Source organism: Lepidochelys kempii, chromosome 2 (assembly GCF_965140265.1).
Source record: "Lepidochelys kempii isolate rLepKem1 chromosome 2, rLepKem1.hap2, whole genome shotgun sequence".
In the NCBI taxonomy this organism is placed as follows: Eukaryota; Metazoa; Chordata; order Testudines; family Cheloniidae; genus Lepidochelys; species Lepidochelys kempii.
This window is the reverse complement of record NC_133257.1, coordinates 227,524,337-227,547,360: the sequence shown is the minus strand read 5'-3', so window position 1 is coordinate 227,547,360 and position 23,024 is coordinate 227,524,337. Positions and strand designations below refer to the sequence as shown.

The window sequence follows — 23,024 nt, the reverse complement described above, 5'->3', positions numbered from 1 at the left end:
GTGCCTCACAATCTTTTTTATCTTTATTCTTTATTTGCATTGTGGTATCACCTAGGATCCCCAGTGACCAGGACCCCACTGTGTTAGATGTTCTACAAATACAGGACAAAAAGACAGTCCTTGCCCTAAAGAGCTTACAGTCTATGTAGCCTCTCAACACATCTGTGAGATAGGAAAGGACTATTATTCTCATTTTACTGACGGTGGACTGAAGCACAGAGAGACTAAGTGAATTGCCCAAGGTCATGCAAGAAGACTGTGGCTGTGCAGGGAATTGACGCCAGGTCTCCTGAGTCCCTGGTAGTGTCCTAACACACCACCACCCTTTCTCTACGTATCTATACATATTTCACAAAGGAAACCTATTCAAAAGGACCCATAAGTGGAAAGTTCTAAGAAGCTAGTATTTGTATGCTCTGTCATGTGATACTACATTGTACTTCCTTTGGACATGTTTAAAAATCACTCTCTGTTGGGTTTGCTGATGTCCTCAGAGACTGTGATGTGGTGTGTAACCCACAGGCCCTGAAAGGGTTAATGTGAGCCTGAGAGGTCAGTTATGGTACCTGGGTGCACCTGGAGGGAGAGCCAGGCTTAACGGATCATGAAGCCCAGCTGGGCAGGAGCAGGCTGGTTAGCATAAAGCCAGGAAGATGAGAGCAGAAGAGGGCTAAAGGGAGGGAGTCTTCAGTTACTCTCTGGGTACAGAGAGGTGGTGAAGAGGACATCCAGGGAGGAGAATAGGCCCTTGATCCTAGCCCTGAAAGAAGGGTCTACCCAGAGAAGTTACGAGGAAGAAAGCCTGAGAGAGGCTGGGTTAGAAGAAGCCCAGGGAAACAGCAGAAATTAGTGGGATTGCACAGACTGTGACTGCTCGTTATGGGGTTCCTGAGCTGGAACCCAGTGTAGAAGGATGGCCTGGGTTTCCCTACTGGCCACTGGGAAGGTGGCACAGGACCTGGCGATGTGAAACGGAAGACTGTCTGTCTGAGGTGGCACTTGGACAGCTTGTCTGATGGGACTTTGTTACCTTGAAAGGGGAGGACTATATAGTGACCTGGCTGGAGGGACAAGTCACAAAGAGGGAATACCCTGAGGCACAGAGAGAAAGAGGGGCCACAGTATGAGCAACTAGCAGAAGGGGGTACAAGACAGGGTGAAAGCTAATTCCCAGATACTGCTAAGGAAGTGCAACTGTGATGAGTGAACCCCTTTACAGAGACTCAAAGGGGAGGAAGGCTGTAGAATTCCCTCTTGTGGATATTCTTATATTTCAAAGCAGAATAGCAGCATGTGTAATACTGATTAATTGCTCTAAGCCACTATATAGTAAATGCAACATTCCTTTTTTAACATATTCTGTACTATAAAATGGATGATCAACTTTGTTTGAAATATGGCAGTATCCCACTCAAATCTTCCAGAGTCTCCAACCGTAAGAAGTCAGAAAGGTGGCACTGAATGAACTGTGTGGCAGTCATGCCCTTTCCTAACTGAGATTTGAATGGAAATCAAATGGCTGTTTCTTTGTGACATGCAGAATTAATTAATATTATAAACATTTTATTTAATGAAAGCTACAGCAATAAGAAACAAATCTACAAAGTGTCTCCAGTGTTCTTTAAAATAGAATACCAAACATTTAATTTGCTGATGATTGTTTGGGGCTAAGCACTTGCCCAAATGATCCAGCAAGCAATGTTCTGACCTCTAGAGACCTTAAATATTGTTTTCTGTTTATATGCCTCCAATTACAGGCCAAGCACTCTCAAAACTAAATGTTCCTCATGTAGGCCTTGCCATATGATTCTTGAGAACTGGAGTAGGAGAGATTACATAACTGAATTCACCCACACCTGAAACAAAGGACAGATAACATAGTCTTTTACAACTCTTCAGGGTGACAGTAATCACACTTGGGCTGGCTATGGCATAGTATAGTGGTAATAAACTGGTTTGTAGGAGCCGAAAGTATAAGAGGTATTTATAGGCTTATAAATATTGCACTGGCTTGTGTCAGAGAGCAATGATGATTAAATGACTGTATTTCAGGGCCCATCCTGTTCCTAATGAAGTCAATGGGCATTCTGTCTTTGACTTCAGTGGCGGCAGGCTCCGGTCCCAAAAACGCCTTTAAAGAAGGCTGTCTGTGTATCTTTTCCTCTATAGCAGGGGTGGCCAACCTGTGGCTCCGGAGCCACATGCGGCTCTTCACGAGTTAATATGCGGCTCCTTGTATAGGCACCGACTCCGGGGCTGGAGCTACAGGCGCCAACTTTCAATGTGCCAGGGGGTGCTCACTGCTCAACCCCTGGCTCTGCAACAGGCCCTGCCCCCGCTCCACCCCTTCCTACTCCCTCTCCTGAGCCTGCCATGCTCTCGTTCCTCCGCCCTCCCCCTGCAGAGCCTCCTGCATGCCATGAAACAGCTGATTGGGAGGTGCACGGAGGGAAGGGGAGGCGCTGATGGGGGGGGGGGAGCTGATGACGTATTACTGTGGCTCTTTGGCAATGTTCATTGGTAAATTCTGGCTCCTTCTCAGGCTCAGGTTAGGCACCCTTGCTCTATAGCACACTGGGCTCTTTTCTCTTTCATCCCTTTCTAGAACGCTCCATTCCTCTTTCCTAGGAGGAAGTCTGCAAAAGAATTTTTTTCCCTTTGCTTTACTATTTAGGGCCCTATCCAAGTAGGTGCTGACAGCCTCCTATAAGGTTCTGAGCATCTTCAGTTCCTAGTAAAGCTGAAATTGAAGTTGCTCAGTACCTTGTAGGATTGGGTCCTTAGAGCTGATAGGCCAAAATCCCCTTGCTTCACTCTCACAACTAGTCCCATTTCATGCGGTGAGACCACTTGCATGAATAAAGTAAGGAGAATTCAGCTTTTTTTGTTAGGAAGTACTGGGTGTCAGACATAATGAAAAATGACAGTGCTTATGATTATCACCTTAGTGATTTGATGGCACACAAATACCAGAGATAAATTAGTCAGTAGTTAATGTCTTCATAAATATCATACATTGTAAAATCTTGTTTGGTAACTTTGTGTAGTTTAACATTTGTTCCTGCAAGACATAATCCAAGAATACAGCACTGTACTAAGTGATATGGAAAAAGTTGGCTTTGAAGCTACAAGCCATCTGTAACTTGCCTAGTTAAAAGAACAAATATGGAAATGAAATGAGTTGACTTCCATCTAACCCCTTTTCAGTCCTACTATTCCCCCAAGCTTTTTGGCAAAATTCAGTAAAATTTCCAGCTGTTGCTGAATTGGCCCGATTTTTTTTTCTAGACTAAGGTTTATGTAAGGGTGAAAGTAAGATAAATTACTTACCAGTACAGGGGCCCGGCTCCAGGCCCCCGGAAGGGGCGGGGCCTCAGGTGGAAGGGGTGGGGCTGAGGTCAGCCTCCCCCATCCAGCCCTTTCACGCTGCCTGGCCCATGCTGCCTGGGGCTCCGGTGATGATTTAAAGGGCCCGGGGCTCTGGCCACTGCCACAATAGTGGCAGCTGAGAGTCCCTGGCCCTTTTAAATAGCCGGGCCCTGGGGCAGCTGCCCCTTTTGCTCCCCTCACGCCCTGTCGGTGGCCCTGCCGGTAGGGTGCCTACCCGTCGGTGGCCCTGGGAGGGGAGGGGGAGAAGGAGCAGCAATGTTAAAGCACTGCTGCGGCCCGGTACCGGTGGCCACTTCTTACCAGTATGCCGTACTGGCCCGCACCGGCCTACTTTCACCTCTGGGTTTATGATTTGTAATGAGTCTTCTGTGATAAGTTCACAGGGTGGTTCATCTGGGTATCTCAAAACCTCAGAAACCTACAGGCAATGCTGATTTTGTTCTGAGTTTTGGCTTTCCTGTGCACATTTGGTTCAAAATTAAAACTCAGAGTGCAACTCAATCAGTATGAATGTGTGAAAATCAAAACTAACAAGCGTCATGACCAAAAGACCTAGTGAGTTTCCCTCAGCTTTAGCTGTAATCCCTACTAATATACTTTACTACATCAGCTGATGTATTTTAATACAACATCAATATCAAGGACTCTACATGAAGAATAACATCTATATCGCCTTGCGGCTCAGGGTTCAATCCCATAAGGTGTTGAGAACAGCTTTAGGCATATGCTTTGCTTTAAGCATGACTTAATGGGACAATTCACATGATTAAAGTTGAGCATATAGTATCATAGAATTATAGGACTGGAAGGGACCTTGAGAGGTCATCTAGTCCAGTCCTCTGCACTCGTGGCAGTACTAAGTATTATCTATACCAGTGTTTCCCAAACTTGAGACACCGCTTGTTCAGGGAAAGCCCCTGGCAGGATGGGACGGTTTGTTTACCTGCTGCGTCCGCAGGTTCGGCCGATCGTGGCTCCCACTGGCTGCGGTTTGCCGCTGCAGGCCAATGGGGGCTGCAGGAAGCGGCATGGGCTGAGGGAAGTACCGGCTACCGATTTCTGCAGCCCCCATTGGCCTGGAGCGGCGAACCACAGCCAGTGGGAGCCATGATCGGCTGAACCTGCGGACGCGGCAGGTAAACAAACCGGCCTGGCCCACCAGGGGCTTTCCCTGAACAAGCGGCGGAACAAGTTTCGGAAACACTGATCTAGACCATTCCTGACAGGTGTTTGCCTAACCTGCTCTTAAAAATCTCCAATGATGGAGATTCCACAACCTCCCTAGGCCATTTATTCCAGTGTTAATGATCCTGACAGTTAGGAAGTTTTTCCTAATATCCATCCTAAACCTCTGTTGCTGCAATTTAAGCTCATTGCCTCTTGTCCTATCCTCAGAGGTTAAGAAGAACAATTCTTCTCCCTCCTCCATGAAGCAATCTTTTATGTACTTGAAAACTGTTATCATGTCCCCTCTCAGTCTCCTCTTTTCCAGACTAAGCAAACCCAATTTTTTCAATCTTCCCTCATAGGACATGTTTTCTCGACCTTTAATCGTGTTTGCTGCTCTTCTCTGGACTTTCTCCAATTTGTCCACATCTTTCCTGAAATGTGGTGCTCAGAACTGGACACTGTATTCCAGCTGAGGTCTAATCAGCGCAGAGTAAAGTGGAAGAATTACTTCTCATATCTTGCTTACAACACTCCTGTTAATACATCCCAGAATGATGTTCGCTTTTCCCCCCAACAGTGTTACACTGTTGACTTATATTTAGCTTGTGGTCCACTATGACCCCCAGATCCCTTTCTGCAGTACTCCTTCCTAGGCAGCCATTTCCCATTTTGTATGCATGCAACTGATTGTTCCTTGCTTAAGTGCTTTCCTGGATGAGGGACGGAATGCTCAGTATCCTCTAGGACCAAGCCCCAGGACTTCTCGCCGCTGTCACAGACTTCCTGTGTGACCATGGCCGAGTCACTTAATCTCTCTGTGCCTCAATTCCCAGGCTGTCATATGGGAATAATACTTCCTTTGTCTGTCTTGTCTATTAGACTGTAAGATTTTAAAGGCAGGGTCTGTCTTGTGCTGCATGTGTGCACAGCACCTTGCACAATGTGATTCTGATCTTCGTTGGAGCTTGTAGATTCTGTTGTAATTAGCTAAAAAAAAGAAACAAAAAAACCTAAGTGCTGATGAACATGAAGTCTTACACTAGTGTTGAAGGGAATATTAATGCTGAATCTTTCAAAATAGCCATAATTAATATCCAGTTAATGACACAGGTTTCATCCTACCACTTGTATAGAAAAAATTAATATGCACTTTAAATTTAGCCTTCTTTTGAACAACTCTGGAGTTGTGTGGTTTGGATATATGCATATTTTATTACTCTTTCAATTAAAATGAGTTGCAGCCTTATGAAATAGATTCAGCAAAGTGGGAAGCAATGAAAAAAAATCACATGGAAATAGATTTAGTTACTTCCCTCTAAATGTTATTCATTAAGATATATTACCAATCTATAAATATATAAATAAATAAAAATGGGCACTAAATTATAGATATTTTATCGGAGAATTCTGCTACATTGTGACCTAATGCTAAATAACTACTTTGTAGCATAAGCTATCATGCTGTTCTGGTTCTACAGCAGTGATACTCCGACCTCAGTGATTCACAAGCCAAACTGGCGATCAACATTACCTAAAAGAGCCACAGGAGCGTGAAGTCATTGTTTCATTTATTCTCACAACAAAATGACTGACCAAGTATTATTATTTTATCAACTACAATGATTAACAATATAGTATAAGCATCCTGATTGGTTAATAACTTAGACTGGCTAATAATGAAATCACACAATATTTTAATATCACGTGCTGCCAAGAGCCGCAGCAGACACATTAAAGGGCCACTTGTGGCTCACGAGTCTCAGTCTGAGTATCACTGTTCTACAGTCTACGTTTGATGCAAAATCATTGGATACATTTTAAAGTGATTCTCATGCTGTTAGCCAGGGCCTGATCCTCTGAGATGCTCAGTGTCTTCTGAAAGGTGGAAGCTTGTGTACTACCTACTATTTTAAAATAGTCAGCATTTCATGTCTGTTAATATTCATTTAGCAAGAAGAACACTAATATAATGAACTTGTCTCCCAATCACTGCTCTGGGAGTTGAGGAGGGAGTTCAAAACTTTGCAGGATTGTGCCCTGTATTGGGAAGCTTCACACTCTCTTATAACTATTTGTCGTATTTGTACAATGAATGTGAAGATGTAATTCACTTGTTCTAAAAACACTCCTCTTATGTTTACATGGGCTGGTGCTTTTACAGGTGTTAGAGGAATCTAATCTTTTGTTTCCTGGAATCTAGACACACATGTATCCCCCTATTCCAATTCAGTCATTCAGTAACTTGTCTGCTCACCCCTCCTCTGAGAAACTTCAGAGGAAAATAATTTGTAAAACACCAGGGAAAGTAATTTAATGTGAAATATCCCTTGGTGTCTTTCCTTAAAATGTTTTGGGAAGGGGAAAAAAAGAGAACGAAGTTAAAGTTTCAAAATAATTGTTCAGAAAATTTCAATTACTCTCCACAGCTCCCCCAAAACCAAACAAACTAGAAAATGAAAAGTAAGTGTGTGTGTGGCACAGGGAAGGTGTTCAGTTTGTTTTTTTCCTTTTCACCCTTTGTCTCCTGCACTTCCCTTTTTCAGTGGCCAAAGGGAATGAAGGGAGAGAGGGATAGTGTGAAGTGAAAGTGTGAAGAATCTCCCCAAAAATTGAAAATAGAAGTTTTCCAAACAAAATCTTTTAAATTTTTTAAAAAAATCTTTCTAAACCTGCAGAATGCAGGTGACTTCAATTTTTTAATTTTTTTCACTAAAAATGGTTTTCCATTTTCATCCTGTTCTAAAACTGAATCAGTTTGATTTAAACAATATTAATCAGATTCATGTAAGACAGTGAACGGAACCTATGATGTTATACAGTCCAATTCTCTACCAGTATAGGATTGTTTCCAGCATTTGAGACAGATTTTCTAACGCAGTCTGCTTCTGGTGCAAAAGGAGTGGAAACTTCCAAGTCCCTAGTACAGAGAATCAGGGAGCCACCGCCAGTTCCCTGACATCCACAGCAGCAAATGGAATCTTTATGCATGTCTAATTCTCAGTGTTCCAAAGGAAAAGGCTTCCATCACTTTCTTGGGGAGACCAAGAACAGATGTTGTGAGAAGAAGTGATTGTAAGCCACTGCCTTTCCCTCACCCAGCAATAGCTAAAAACAAGTGGACCTGAGTCCTGTTACAGGAGAGGAAGGGGGAAAAATACAGTTGATTCCTCTTCAGGTTCTTATGGATCTTTAGCCTCTGTTTGTGAGCCTTTCTTGGAGAATTTGCCTTTTGTAATGAAACTTCAAACCATGGTGACTTTGCATGATTTTTGGATTTGGGTTTGTAAATTTTATTTAGAGAGCCACTATATTTCTGTTCAGCCAGTAGATGGCAACATAACATAGCTTTGTTCTGTGATGTTAGTCTGGTGATGTGATGACAGTACATAATGCTTGGGAGAAAACATACAAGAATTATTTTTAGTTTTTTATTTAGGTGTTCAGATACTATAGGATGAATGCCAAAGAAATATTTATCAATACACGACATCTGGCTTTTCTACCGTAATATTTTCTTTCTTTTTTTGGTAAAGATTGACTTCTTTGGAAAAGAATCCTTATATAAGTTATTTAATGATTTGCTTATCTGCTTTTTGCTCTGCAGTGTTGTTGTTGGTTGCTTCCTAATATAGAGTCCTAGCCAACTGAAGATCTGGTCTGTGCATCCACACCCTTTCCGAAAACCAGCTTGCTCTTTTCTTACAACTACAATATCCACCTGCTGAAGTGAAGAAACAGATTGACAGAGCCAGAAGAGTACCCAGAAGTCACCTACTACAGGACAGGCCCAACAAAGAAAATAACAGAATGCCACTAGCCACCACATTCAGCCCCCAACTAAAACCTCTCCAACGCATCATCAAGGATCTACAACCTATCCTGAAGGATGATCCATTACTCTCACAGATCTTGGGAGATATTCCAGTCCTTGCTTACAGACAGTTCCCCAACCTGAAGCAAATACTCAGCAGCAACCACACACCACACAACAGAACCACTAATCCAGGAAACTATCCTTGCAACAAAGCCCATTGCAACTGTGTCCACATATCTATTCAGGGGACACCATCATAGGGCCTAATCACATCAGCCACACTATCAGAGGCTCGTTCACCTGCACATCTACCAATGTGATATATGCCATCATGTGCCAGCAGTGCCCGTCTGCCATGTACATTGGTCAAACTGGACAGTCTCTATGTAAAAGAATAAATGGACACAAATCAGACGTCAAGAATTATAACATTCAAAAACCAGTTGGAGAACACTTCAATCTCTCTGGTCACTCGATTACAGATCAAAAAGTTGCAATTCTTCAACAAAAAAACTTCAGAAACAGACTCCAACGAGAGACTACTGAATTGGAATTAATTTGCAAACTGGATACAATTAATTTAGGCTTGAATAGAGACTGGGAGTGGATGGGTCATTACACAAAGTAAAACTATTTCCCCATGTTTATTCCACCCACCACCGTTCCTCAGACGTTCCTGTCAACTGCTGGAAATGGCCCACTTTGATTATCACTACAAAAGTTCTCCCCCCGCCCCACTCTCCTACTGGTAATATCTCACCTTAAGTGATCACTCTCGTTACAGTGTGTATGGTAACACCCATTGTTTCATGTTCTCTATGTATATAAATATCCCCGCTGTATTTTCCACTGAATGCATCCGATGAAGTGAAGTGTACCTCACGAAAGCTTATGCTCAAATACATTTGTTAGTCTCTAAGGTGCCACAAGTACTCCTTTTCTTTTTTCTGAGAACATTATTAACTGCCTCTGATATATGCTGGGACTATGATCTTACATAATACTTTGCTTGGCACAGATAAAAGTGTGATACCATGCCAGTTATTACAATCCATTGAGTTCCTTTCTTCCTTCTTTCTTTCACTATAACCCCTTTGGTCCTCTCATCTGGCACTTTTTCCCTTTCATAGACTGATGTAAATAGAGGGGCCAGGATAGATGCTGCTAATTTAGGATTTATCTTGAACAATTCTGCATTCAAGTTATCCTTGCCAGGAGCTTTCCCATTTTTTAAGCATTTGATGGCTTGAATGATCTCTTCCTTAGTTGCAGTGTCTGTGTTGATATCAAGATCTTCTTCTGCCTCCTGGATGTTTGCTTCCTCTTTAGGTGGCTCCCTGTTCAACAATTCTTTGAAATGGCTCTGTCCAGTGCATTTCTTGTTCTTTTTCGGTTGTTAGTAGGTGTCCTTGTTTGTTCCTGATGAGATTGTTTGTTGGTGTCTGCCGTTTACCACTGATAAGCCGCGTCATTTTATAGACGGTTCCTTGTTCACCACAAGCAGCTGCATCCTCTGTTTGTGTTGCTAGATTATCAATTTAATGCAGTTTGTCTGCTCTCACAAGGCGTTTGACCTCCCGGTGTGCCTTGCTATACTGCTCATGGTATTTGGCCTTTAGCTTCTGGGATTTTGTGTCTAAAACTTTTTTCTTCAGGGCTCATCTGGTTTCTGTGGCGTTCTATGTGCTGAGTGTAATTCACTCCTTCCTTCTCGCCTGCCTGTAGCCTAAACAGGCTTCATTGCTCTGTTTATAAATTACTGTTACTTTGTCCCACTTCTTGTTGATCTCCTCATCTGCATTTCCCTCCTCTTCATCAAGGTCTGCAAGTGCTTGAAACCTGTTCTTTAACTGCATAACAGAGGCCTTCAGTATTTCAAGGGACTTTAGCTTATTTATATCATAACATCTATGTCCCTTGTTTGGTGGACCCACACTTCTCAGTTTTAGCTTGATGGAGGCTGTCACAAGGTGGTGGTCGCTGCCAACATCTGCACCCCTTCTCACTTTCACATCTGTCAGTGAGTGTCGCCATTTGCCATTGATCATGATATGGTCAATCTGGTTCTTATCTCTGCCAATTGGAGAACACCATGTCAGCTTGTGAATTTCACAATGTTCAAATAGGGTTCCACCGATTACTAGGTCATTCATATTACAGAAATCAACAACCCTTTCTCTGTTTTCATTCACAGTGCCACACCCATGTCTTCCCATTGCTCTGTCGTTGTTTGTGTTGTCCTTACCGACCTTGGCATTCAGGTCTCCCATGGTGATAGTTAGGTCATGGCGTGGTACTCTCTCTAACTCCGCCTGTAGTGTAAGGTAGAATTTGTCCTTTACGTCTTCATCACTGTCATTTGTTGGAGCATAACACTGAATCAGGGTGATATTATTATGTTTCTCTTTCAGTCTGGCTCTCATAATTCTGCTGCTGATGGATTTCCATGCAAGCAGGGAATACTCCACTTCCTTCTTCAAAAGGATGGCAACACCCTCATGATGTTGTCCATCATCCCGTCCAGAAAACAGCAAAGTTTCTCCCGAGGCTGCTGTTAATCTTCCTGATCCCATCCATCTGCTCTCGCTGACACCCAGGATGTGTAAGCTGTAGCATCTCATCTCTGCTCTGACCTGAGCTAGCTTTCCTGCTTTGTACATTGTCTGTATGTTCCAAAAACCAAGTTTCGTTTTTCTCTTGGTGTTGAGCACTTCAGTCTTCATGCCAGTGGCTTCCTTTTGGCTTTCACCACTGGCAGTCATACAGGTCATTGACTCCCGAAAGCCATCACATACATTAATGGTTAATTTCTCTGTTGCTGTTTCCGTAACATATTTTGTTTTTTACGGGACAGGGTTGTTAGCCCTATGCCTGACCCCCAACCTGGAGAACAACGGTGTCTGTTTTGTCTGGCCCCTCCCCCACAGACCAATCCGGCATGGTTGAACCTACCAGGAGCAAAAAGCCCCCGCCGACACAGACTCTGGGGATCATTAGAGCACGCAAGTTGTCCTGCCATGACAAGGCACGGACACCAGAGGACAGATGCTCCTGCTGACGTAACTGCCCCATTACGCTGACTTAACACCACCTCTGTGGGCGGCGTAGACTCAGGGTCAATGTAGTTAGGTCAACACAGTGTCACTGTGAGCGCTGTATTACTTATGCTTACTATTACTGGTCTCCAGTAGCTGTCCCACAATGCCCCATACTGATCGCTCTGGTCACCATTGTGAACTCCTGTGCCCAGGGGTCAGCTGCCCGTCCCCTTTAAAGCCCCATGAATTTTTGAAATTCCTTTTCCTGGTTTTCTGGTGAGGTGAGCACACCTAGCAGCTCTCCATTGTTGAGTGTAACTGCCTAGCTGACCATGCTGGCGGCATGCTGCAGATACACTTCTGCCTAAAGTACACAAGAGGTATTGGATCTCCTGGGCCTGTGGGGAGAAGAGGCTGTGCAGGAACAGCTCTGATCCAGCCGTAGAAATGTGGACCTCTATGAGCAGATTGCTCGGGGGATGTGGGAGAAGGGCTAAAACAGGAACATGCAACAGTGCCATGTGAAAGCCAAGGAGCTGCGGCAGGCATACCAGAAGGCAAGGGAGGTCAACAATCAATCTAGTGTGGAGTTGGATACCTGCTGCTTTTATAAAAAGCTGCATGCCAGCCATCCTTGGTGGAGACACCCATCCCCAAGAGCACCATGGATACTTTGGAGGAGCCCAAGTCACAGACCCCACCGTGAACAGTGAGGGGGAGGAGGTGGACAAGGAAGGAGGAGTGTGGGGGATGGGTGACCAGTGGACGAGCTGCACCCTACGTCATTTTGTAGTGTAGACATGGCCTGAGGTTCGTCAGGGTAAATTTACAGAAAGTCATAGAGGAGACATGATAAAAATGTCATATCAAACCTGCTTTCTAGATTCACCTTTGTGAACCAAATCTACCCCTTCAAATTTAAAAAGGGTTGTTTATAGTTACCTAACAGCATGGGGAAAAACTCCTGACACCTTGGAACTAAGTACTCTGGGCCTGTGGGGATCAAAGGCTTAAAAACATATAATCTGTCTTCTAATTCATGTACAACTGGGAGACTTATATGTGACTAAACTGGATTATTATGCTATGAATTACATTGTTTCTCATATAAAACCCACACAGAAGAGAACAAAACAATGTGAGGGATCAAAGGCTTAAAAACATATTATAACCAATTATTGGCTAATTTACTTTTACGTAAATGAGGTCCTTTCCTGGGCAGTTACTCTCAGAAAAAGGTCCAGAGCTCTGAGTTTGACAAAGCTGATCAAAAGAATTGTTGGAGATGATAAATCCTACTACAGACAACACACCGGTATTCTGTTTCCCACATCTGCTTTTTATTAGGAGAACACTAAAGCTGTCTGGAGATTCTTCAAATATATGAAGTATAGGCCTTAATAGGTGTGCTTAATGTTGTCTAAATCATAACACAGTAGTGAGAAAGCTGCAAATCTCACTGCCTCAGACTGTTCCCATAAATACACAAGACCCAGCTAAAAGCCAAGTTATTTCCTCTGCACTTTCAGAGTTGTCAAACTGTTCAGAGTCTTAAAAGTATCAAGCACTAATTTAATTCCGTGAGCTGCACACAGAATAGAAAATGATTCTGCCAGAAGTCTGAGGCCTAGTTAAAGCACAGGACTGAGAGTTGGGAGATCTATTACAACTAGACCAATGGCTTGCTCTGGGATCTTGGCTAAGTCACCTAAACCCACATTTTCAAATCCCCTGTGCACCAGATAACAATTCTTCTGGGAGTTCCTGCTTGCTCCCTCAATGTGGGGCTATGCCAATAGGGCAACCTGTGCTTAATATTCAGTAATATTATAATTATGGGTATCCTAAAAGTGCCTTAGGTGTACATATAGCTCTATATATGTATATAATATTCTCTACTTGTCAAAAGACAGGTTAGTGAGAGCAAGTGAGCAACGTGTTTGAATTATGATCCTCGTATATTATTTTGGTCTCTACAGAGACTTGAACTATGAGGTGGTAGAATATTTGGAAAGTCCATCAGTAGGACACTGCTAGACATATCCATGAACTAGCTAGCTGGCTGTGCTCTTGCATCCAGATAACTACTCACACAGCTGGTTCAAAACCAGTCACTTTGAACAATACACAGAAAACAACCCATTCAGCTATGGAAACATACTATGGGCTTGATTCTCTTCGCACCTACACGAGGATAACTGTTGACTTCAGTGGAGTTACTGTTGCTTCTGTGCTGGTGCAATTGAGAGGAAAATCAGGCCCATTCCGGTTTGCTATCTACTGCTTCTGGAATGCAGATGAATAGACTACATTAAACTGCAGGCTACCTACTGTTGTGGAAAGGCTTCAGTGGGGTTTCTTGGCTCTCCATCACAAAATATAAAGTTGCAGGGTGGGAGAAAGAGGGAGAACAAGTTGGAATTATTAAAAGAGAAATAGCTCAAGCAAGAGTTTTGCCTGCCAAAACAAACAGAACACGTGATCAGGATCAAAGACACATTGGATATGGTCCAGAACTGATTTTACAGTACATTCATTTTATCTGCATTCTTGCTTGCACAATGCTGTGGACTGCCATATTTTGATAAAATACTATTTTTAAGAAAGAAATAATCCTTTCTTTCCCTCTTGCTTATTTTCTATGTCCTTGACAGAATCTTGAAGAACTCATCCAGTTTCTCTCTCATTAGAGCCTGCATCACAGTCACGTTGCAACCACAAAAATGTGCTTAGATTCAGGGTACTTTGGATTCAAGGTAAATTGAGGGGCAAAGACCCAGTTCTGCTGTAACTTTTGTAAGAAGTGATCACTACATTGAAAATATTACCAAGGCTGTTCTGAAACTGATCATTCCTCTTTCCAGAGTCTTAAGGAAGGACTGGTTCTAGCACTTACATGTAAATCTGGCCAGATTAATAACAAAGTAAACTTGAAATGTTGTCACCCAATATAATATTTGAACTGAGGTCTGCGGCACCATCTAGCCATCTCCTGCTAACCAAGACAACTGAGATCCTCTGGGCTGTCCCTGTTTTCCATCCATTTGAAGGTTCTGTTTTGAATGGACTAAGGCAGCACCTTCTCAATTCAGCATTCCCTTCTATGATCCCCTTTCCCTGTTTATGTCCACCAGAGTCCTTCTGTAGTTTTCAAAGCTTGATATGAAGCCTCCGTATGCAGCTCTGTTCAGCTTTGCCCATTTTGGCCTCCCTTTATCACCTTTTCCTTTCTGGATTTCCTTTTCTGCTGTTTGTCAGATTGGCTCGTTTTTCTCTTTTTCTAACCCTCCCGAGCTGCTGGCTCCCTCAAAGTGACTGGTTTTGAACCAGCTGTGTGAGTAGTTATCTGGATGCAATTCTTTCTAACTTATTGTTGCAACTGGTGTACAGTGTCCCAAATTCCTTGTGATGGGTGGCACTCCTGAGTAAGTACAAGTTATACCTGTGATACTTGCAAACAGAAGAGTTGGGGAAATAACTGCCAATGAAGAAAAGCCCCAAGCAGTGGCTAGCAGTCAGCCTTGCAAGTAGTTGCTGAAAAGCTTGCGTGAACAAATGCTGCTATAACTATGAAATCAAAAAGTGATAAGATGTTTTATATATCCCCTGGCCTTGCAGCAATTTTATGTGTCCACATAGTAACATCATTCTTGACAATCCATTTTGGTATGTACACACACAGCTTACCTAACAACCGTGATTGTATCAGTGCATTTTGGGACACCTTGTAAACCATGTTTTCCAGGTAGTATTGCTGAAAGCAGGGATTTTGGAATCATTTGCAAATGTGAGGCACCCCACAAAGGGACAAAGTGAGGAAGACAATTTGAACCGGCTGCAATACTTCTGGCTTATTATCCCTGCTGGGGAGAATCATTAGAGAATGCACTGGTCCAACAGACCTGACTAAAGATCTGTCAACAGATGTTGCAATCAGATCATACTATAAGAGTCATTTCTTGTAAAATTCCCCGGACAGTGCAGACTGTAACTTTTTGGTATTTCTTAACGTAATGCATATTTACAACACCTTTTAACCTAATGTAGGCAGTGCCCATAAAGGAATTATGTAATAATTCTTGATTGCGGAATATGAACATAAATTTAATGCTAATTTTAAGGAATGTGGAATATGTTGTTACAGAAATGAAATGTTTAACAAACTAACCTGTAAAGACTTCTGCTACCAGTGTGATAGTATGACTGTACTCCCTGGATGTGTCTGAAGAGCTCATAGTGTCAGCCCAAAGGTGGCTAGTGTAAGCCATTTTTACCTTCCCTGAGTTCCTGGGTGTCAGGCCACAGTTAGTCTGTTTACCTGCTAGCTTAATCCCCAGGCAATTTAAGAGCACAGTCACCTGACTGGTTAAACAGCACAACTGGCTCAGGGGATCAGCAGATATGTTCTTAAAACTAGCAGCAGGGCACTGGTTGCTCAAAGCATTTGCCTGTGGATGCGTTAATTTCTGCTCCTGCCTTTTCCCAGTCCTGCTCCTGTGTTCCCTGATTCCAGGAAACCCAGTTCTGACCTTTGCCTTGGATTTCTGTCTCTGACTCTACCTTGACCCTTGGCTTTGGCATCTGGTTTCTGACTCTAGTGCTGACCCTTGCTTCTGTTTCCCTGCTCTGGATGTCTGCTCCAATCATTAAGCACGAGTCCGGCTCTGACAACTAGGCAGGACTGCCCATATCCAGGTTTCTAACACTGTGTACTGGTCTGGTCATCTGAAGACTGCTCTAAATTATGGCAGTTGCCAATGGCTCTGAGGGGTCAATGCTGCAGGGAAATCTTGGTCACACTCATTTCCCAGCCCTTTATATTTCTATGCAGGCTCAATGCCCTTTGGCTTCTCCTTCAGTTACTGACCGTGCTGGTTTTCAGACTACTTTGCACTGGAGGCACAACACAAAGTGGAGTGGATAATCTGGGCCTCTTAATCTGTATGTCTAAAATTGCAGAACTCCTGAATTACTTTGGAATTTAGGAAGTGGCAGGGTTAAATCAATTCTTATTTGAAATTCTTGACATTTTCCCTGAATATATTTTCTAAAACAGAACAGCAACACTTGCAAATATTTTGCATATATAGAAAAACTATTTAAATGTGCAATTTCCAAAAATAGTGTAATATACTCAAGAAGAGAAATGAATAATAATAAATACTTTTGGACCTCTCACAGCCCAAACCATGCCATTTATATAAATATGGCAGCAATTATAATACACTGGATCCAATGAGATCACTTGCTAAAAACTGATTGATAAATGGTGTAAACAGTTCCCTATGTATTTTATTACAATCTATCTTCTTCTGTCCATTAGTGATGTCAACACTCTGAACAAGTTCCTTAGAGGTCTGGCTTTATGACACTACACATTGGAGGGGTTGTCTGTTGGACATGCTGGACGGCAAAACAGTTTCAGGCATCACTGGAACTAGGATATTCTGAAGGTGGTGTCTCACAATATAGGAACAAGAAGAGCTGAAGACAGGGCTATTCATACCTGGTTGGTAATTAAGCAGTAACATAATGTTAACAACATGTTTATGACAACAACTCAGTTCTTTACTTCCTCCTGCGTCTCCTTGTTAAAACAGCAGCAGAGGATGACCCAGTTCTGTGTCTAGGTGGACAGTCCCAAAGCAATGTGGCACACTGTTTTCTACCTCCTGGCAGCTGGACTAAGCTCAGTTCTGCTCTGATTTACACCCAATGGATCTCAGTTGACTTCAGGGAGGCTAAACAGTTTGGACAGAATTTGGGTCAATGCCTTGGAATTGCTCTCAGACCTTGACTGCTCAGATGTTTAGGGGACAATTCTCCTAAAGTACACACCGCAAATCTAAATTCTGATATTCTCTTTTCCCATTAACATTAATGGAAGGTCTGTTCCAGCAGGGACACCAGAATATCAGTCAGTACTTCCATCACTTAAATCTGAAAAGAGAATTTTGCTCTTAAATACCATTGTTAGATACTGTAGTCAGGTCTCTGACACAACAGTGTAAAGCACTACCATTCGAGCTGTTTTATTAAGAAAAATGCCCCAATCAATTGTCATTTTGATTAATAAAATGCAGATTGAGAAGAGTGTTTAGAAAAAGAATAATCTCTTAAAATATGCCATTGTTTAATGTAAAACAAAATTATTCTGATCTAAATTTCCTATCAAAATAACAACCAATTACTTCCTGCAGCACAGCTTGTGGGTTTTTTTCTTCTTAATCTGTTGTGAATCAGAAGGACTGGAGGTATCAGAAAGAAATCTTTTCGTTCTTACTCCTTTCCTGACCAAATAAGGTCAGTCACAAAGGTGTCTGTGCACATAAACCAAGGCTTTCCAGCCACCCTGTCATTCTCTAATATCATTCATTGTTTCTTCATTACAACTGTACCTATAGCCCCTAAAGCCCCCTGTTAGCGAGGTTTAAACTAACTTCAACCTTCTAAGACCAAAAGCATCACCTCTGCCACAATCTCACACATTTCAGGTGGAAAGAAATAAGTGGAATTAAACCAGGGATGAGCCTGACTCAGAGACCACGAGTTACTTAAATTAGATAATAGAAACTACGGTGGCTTCCCTCTGAAGACTGCTGCCACCCAATAATGGTGCTAAGGCAATAGAGATTTATAGAAACACCACGTTTCCTTTTTCCATGCACTTTAGAACATGATACATAAGACATAATGCTGATTTGGGTTTGTTCTGCTCTTAGCATTTTGGTGGCAGCTCGAAGCCCTGCAGGAGTTCTGGAGGTACAGTGCTCTGAAAGTTAGGTCTCCTCTCCATAGTAACATGATGAATGACTAGCCAACCTCATGGAGTGATATCAGGTGCAATACCCTTATTATTCCAATTCACCCTCATTTGCAATGCAAAGTAAAAAACAGTACTGTGTGAATGGGAATTTTGTGTGTAAAATGACTGAAGGTTCAGACACTTTATTATGGCAGGTGTGGATAAATGGATAGTGAGTCTCCCATGCAGGAATTGATCTTAAGCTGTTCCTTACATGCCCTCTACCACAAAACAGATTTTCAAGCCTAGCTACAACTAGGGTGTGTGTGTGTGTGTGTGTGTGACTTAAAATCCAGTATTATAGTTAATTTTCAGATGGATTTTGTTGCATAAAGACCCCTGGCCTCACTTGAGAGCAGGATTTTTCTGTGTGTTTAGTGAATACAGCCTGAAATTTTTTGGCTGAAACTTTTCCCATTGAAAAATGAGGTTTCATTGAAAACAATGTGTTTCTGTAGGAAAATAACACTTTTGATTTTTTTTCTTCTGTTTTTGATGGGGAAATTTTGAAATGACATTTCAAATTGAAATTTTGTTTTAGTTTTGAAAGATGAAAAGAATTTAAAAGTTTTGCCCCCCCATCTCCATTGCCCCTCCTTTTTAGTGACTGAGTACAATAATACAAATAATGTCTAAGGCTGCCCTTTGTAGCGGGATGGTCACCCTGCTCCGGCCCTGAAGGGGGCCCTGGAGAGGGCTGCAGCTGGGAAAAGCTGAGTGAGTAGCTGACCACAGCTGTGGCCAGCTCAGTCAGGGCCCAGCTGGCCCTTATAAGAGGGCTGGGGGCTAGGAGCTGAAGGAGTCTCATTCTAACCCTGAAGTAGGAAGGACGAGCTGCCTAGGAACAAGGTACCTAGCGCAGCGTCTCTTTAGCTCTGGAGAGAGAAGGAGCTGGCTGCTTGGGAGAGAAGGGTACCTGTGCTGGGGAATAGGGCAAGGGAGCTGGGGAGCTCCAGCCTGGTAAACCCCCAGGCTGCTGGCCTTGTTAAAGGCCTAAAAAGGTACTGGGGCTGCAGAGGGGCAGCCTGGGGATAGGCAAAGGCAGTAGGTCCTAACCCCTTGCCAACGATGAGTGGCCATTACACTGCCGTCTGCCCCAGTGAGCAGGGGTTAGATGATGACTGGCAGTAGCCACTGAGGCAAGGTGGGTTTAGAGGGTTGGGGGTTCTCCAGGGCGGGAAGACCCAGAGTGTGGGGGTACTGCTGGGGCAGCACTCCAGGATAAAGGTCACTGGGGTCTGTGATGGACACGGGGGCTAGTGGCAAGCGAGACACTGGCCTACAGAGGGTGCTCTGGGCTGGAAGAGCTAATTCTCAGGATGACCAGCAGGAGATGCTGCATGGGTGAGTTGTCACATCACTACACCCTCCCATATGTTTTCATTTTTCCCCTTTTCCTTCTTTCCTTTCCCCCCCCCACCTAACTTTTCAGAGCTTCTCCAACTTGGTAACTTTTGCAAAGTTTGAATTTAACTTTTCTGTTTGACAGTTGGTAACTTTTTTTCCAAAGTTGGAGAAGTTTTGAAAAGTTAGAGTGGAAAAAGGGAGTGTGGGTGGGAGCAGGGTAGGATGGTTCCTGGACATTGTTTGTTTTTTATTGCATTCAGTGACAAACAAGAATAAAGGAAGACAAAGTGTGTATGAGGAGGGATACCCTAAAATGGGAAAAAGCTAGTTTTCAAAAATAAAAATGAAATTAAAACTTGATTTCAAATTGAAATAAATCGTGTCATCCAGAAAATTTCTTGAAAATCAAATGAAAAAATTCACATGAAATGTTTTTTCTACCATTTCTGTTAGTGAGTATGTTTTAAAGCTGCTCTCGCCTTCCATTTTGTCCTAAGACAATCTCAAAATCAACTAAGAAAAGGGACTTGGATAAAAAAAAAAAGAGTAGGCTGAGCATGTACAGATCTACGATATCATCCTTTAAAGTACTCTGTAATGCTCCTGTGTATCACTAAGGGAGCTACTTTAGCCAACTACGTGTCTTCTGTGTTCTAAGAATGGAAGTAATTGGAACATTCTGTTCAGCCCACTGCTATACAAACATGTTAAGTACTTTTCACCCTGGAAGAAGAAAGTACTAGTAAACTTGATTTCACATAGACTATTGAAATATTTTGGTGCGGTAAGAGTACTTTTTTTTTGGTTATTACAATTTCATGCAATTCTGAATCATTACTACCAACAAATCTGGGAACTTTGGAAAAGTCATATCTCAAAAAAATAAATTAACAAATTACAGCCTCAATGGAATGCACTCTTTTATAAAAGAACAAGAATCTGAAAAAAATCTGCTGTACTTTGAGTGACATTTTATATGATTGCACGTTTACAGGGAATATGAAATTTTTCATATATCAAAGATAAGAATAGTTCTGACAGCCTCAAGTGGTCTCTGAATTAACAGTCTGGTACAAGTCATTGTTAAGGAAAAATCCTTTTCCTTCTGCAACAATGGAGACATTTGCATATCAACCTATAAAATATACATTTTAAACATTAATACATTATTGGAACACTGATTTCTGAGCATAGAAACGATGAAGTCCATAGCTGAATCTGCACAAGGAAAAAGAAATTTGCAGTATCTAGCTATCCTTTCAACAACTGATGAGTTATAAGTACAGGATCAGGAAAATCAAATACCATGGGAATGTCACCTTACACTGTAGCTCACAAAAGCTTATGCTCAAATAAATTGGTTAGTCCCTAAGGTGCCACAAGTATTCCTTTTCTTTTTGTGAATACAGACTAACACGGCTGTTACTCTGAAACATGGGCATGTCGTTGCTTTGATTGCTAAAATCCAAAACAAAATTTCTGGTATTGTAGTTACAAAGAAACTCTGCTTTTTCAGTCTAGTCAGTACTTTTTAAACAAAAGCAGTATTTCTGGGTGCTTTGCTTACTTCCTTTAAATATGACGAATACCTTTAAAAGGCTGAATAAACTTAGGATCAGATTTTGTGTTTTTAAAAAACTATGAACTCTGTAACAGACTGAGCTGATTTCCTGTCCACCATTAATTTTTATCTTACAAAAAAAAGTCCCAACAAATCTCTGGTGCTGCCCCATCCATCACCTCTTTTCGCGAGGAACATTTTTTGTGAAAGGTGATTAACAGAGAAGAAAGAGAGAGGAAGCAAGCCATCCCTATGTATGTCACGGGGGAAAGTCAGGGCAAGCTCATTCGGGCCACTGTAGAAGTTTGAGTTCATGGCCCTCTGAGCAGTGCAGACTTGGCAAAAACAAAACTTGCCTCGGCTCAGAGAGAAAGGGCAGGGAGCAATTTGGCGAGCAGTCCCCCGCCGCTGGAGCTGCGGGAGGCGAGGGACACCTGAGAAACTTACTTACCTCCCCCGCCCGCGACTCTCGGTGAGGGATGATGCCTGCGGCAGGCAAACCAGCGCCTCCCCAGCCTGGATCGCGTCGCTGCGGAGCCGCGTCTCGCAGCTTGGAGCGGAGTGGAAGCATTTATCAAGCAGCGGGGATTGGGGGTGGGGGAGGAAGAGATTTTGCAAGTCTGTCCCCTGTGCGGTGAGAGTTTCCCGGCAGCGCTCCCGGGAAAGCCCCGCGGCTGTGCAGGGCGAGAGGGGTCATGCTGGCACCGCCACACGCCTGGCGCCCGGCCCGGTCTGGCGGGGCAGCGGGCTGCGGCTGCTGCACGAGCCGGGCCTGGCTGCGGACACAGCGCTGCAGGAGCCCCCAGGGCCTTCCGGCCCCTGCGGCGGGGCCCTGGGCACGGGGCTGGCTCTGGACCCAGGCCGGGAGGGGCAGCGCGTTGCTCTGGCTGATCGCGGCCGCCCGCCCGCCCGCGCTGGGGCAGGAGAGCGGCCCTGAAACTGGCCTAACTGGTGCCAAGGCGCGGCGGGGCGGGGCTCTGCCTGGGTCCTGAACAGGGCAAGTGACTTGGCGGCTTCAAAACGGCCTGCGCCCTGCCCCTCCCGCCCCAGCGCCAGGCACAGCCCCGGTGGGAACCCGAGCCTTTAAAAGTGGGGGTGGGCCCCCTGAGATGGGGCCTTGCATCCTCCCCAGACTCAGCGGAGCTACTCGCAGTTCCAGCCCTTCAGTGGCAGGATCTGCAGGTGTCTGTGGCCCACCCTGGCCGGAAGGCAGCAACAGTCACCTGTCAAGCCCCTTGCTGGGAAGCCTCACCATGGAGCCAGGAGGGTGCGGGAAGATAACCGCTAGTCGACTGGATTTGAGCAACAGGTTGTTTTCTGGGGGGCTTTAGCCCATAATTTCCCCCATGTAGGGGCCAAGCCTTCCAAATCTCTGTAGCTGCCCCTGTGCTTTCTGGCAAGGCATTATTTCAGAATAGAGGTTTTGGTTTGTGAACATATACCAGTGATTTCTATATTGTTGGAATTTCCCAGTTATTACTATATGCAAGCTCCAGAAAGTTGGCTGGCTTTGGTCTGTTTCTTGCCCAATGATTTATTTGTAAAACTCCTAGATGGGAACTGTCCAGAGTGGCTGTGTTACGCAAATGTCCTGAAGCTGCAGATCCAAGGAAACAACATTTTGTAATGTGTCGAACAAATGATAATGCAGGTCAAAGACTAATATACAGAGAGTGAGAGGAGCTATCAAATGTTAAAAGCCAGGGAACAGCTCATTCTTTTGGACAGAGGGGGTGACTTTTCTAGTCACCTTCCTATAAATAAATCACTGGTCTTGCTCAACCTGGTCACTGACCCAGAACATAAAGGGTGTCACTGTTCTCTTTGGAGAAAGTACAGCATTTAAGAAGTAAGGGGGAGAGGAGAGGGACACAATTTTTTTTTGTCAGAATCAAACTG

General features: G+C 43.5%; 1 protein-coding gene across 3 annotated transcripts in view; it reads right to left on the bottom strand.

The window, feature by feature from the left end:
- STEAP4 (STEAP4 metalloreductase) overlaps positions 1-21,864 on the bottom strand; it is a 29,768-nt gene extending 7,904 nt beyond the window's left edge. Inside the window, exon 1 of one of the 3 annotated variants that reach the window (XM_073334045.1) lies at positions 21,573-21,864. In XM_073334045.1, the coding sequence (XP_073190146.1) occupies positions 21,573-21,696 (124 nt within the window). In that variant the 5' untranslated portion in view covers positions 21,697-21,864. The other 2 variants (XM_073334046.1, XM_073334047.1) reach the window with 2 other exon arrangements.
- Positions 21,865-23,024: the final 1,160 nt, after the last annotated feature.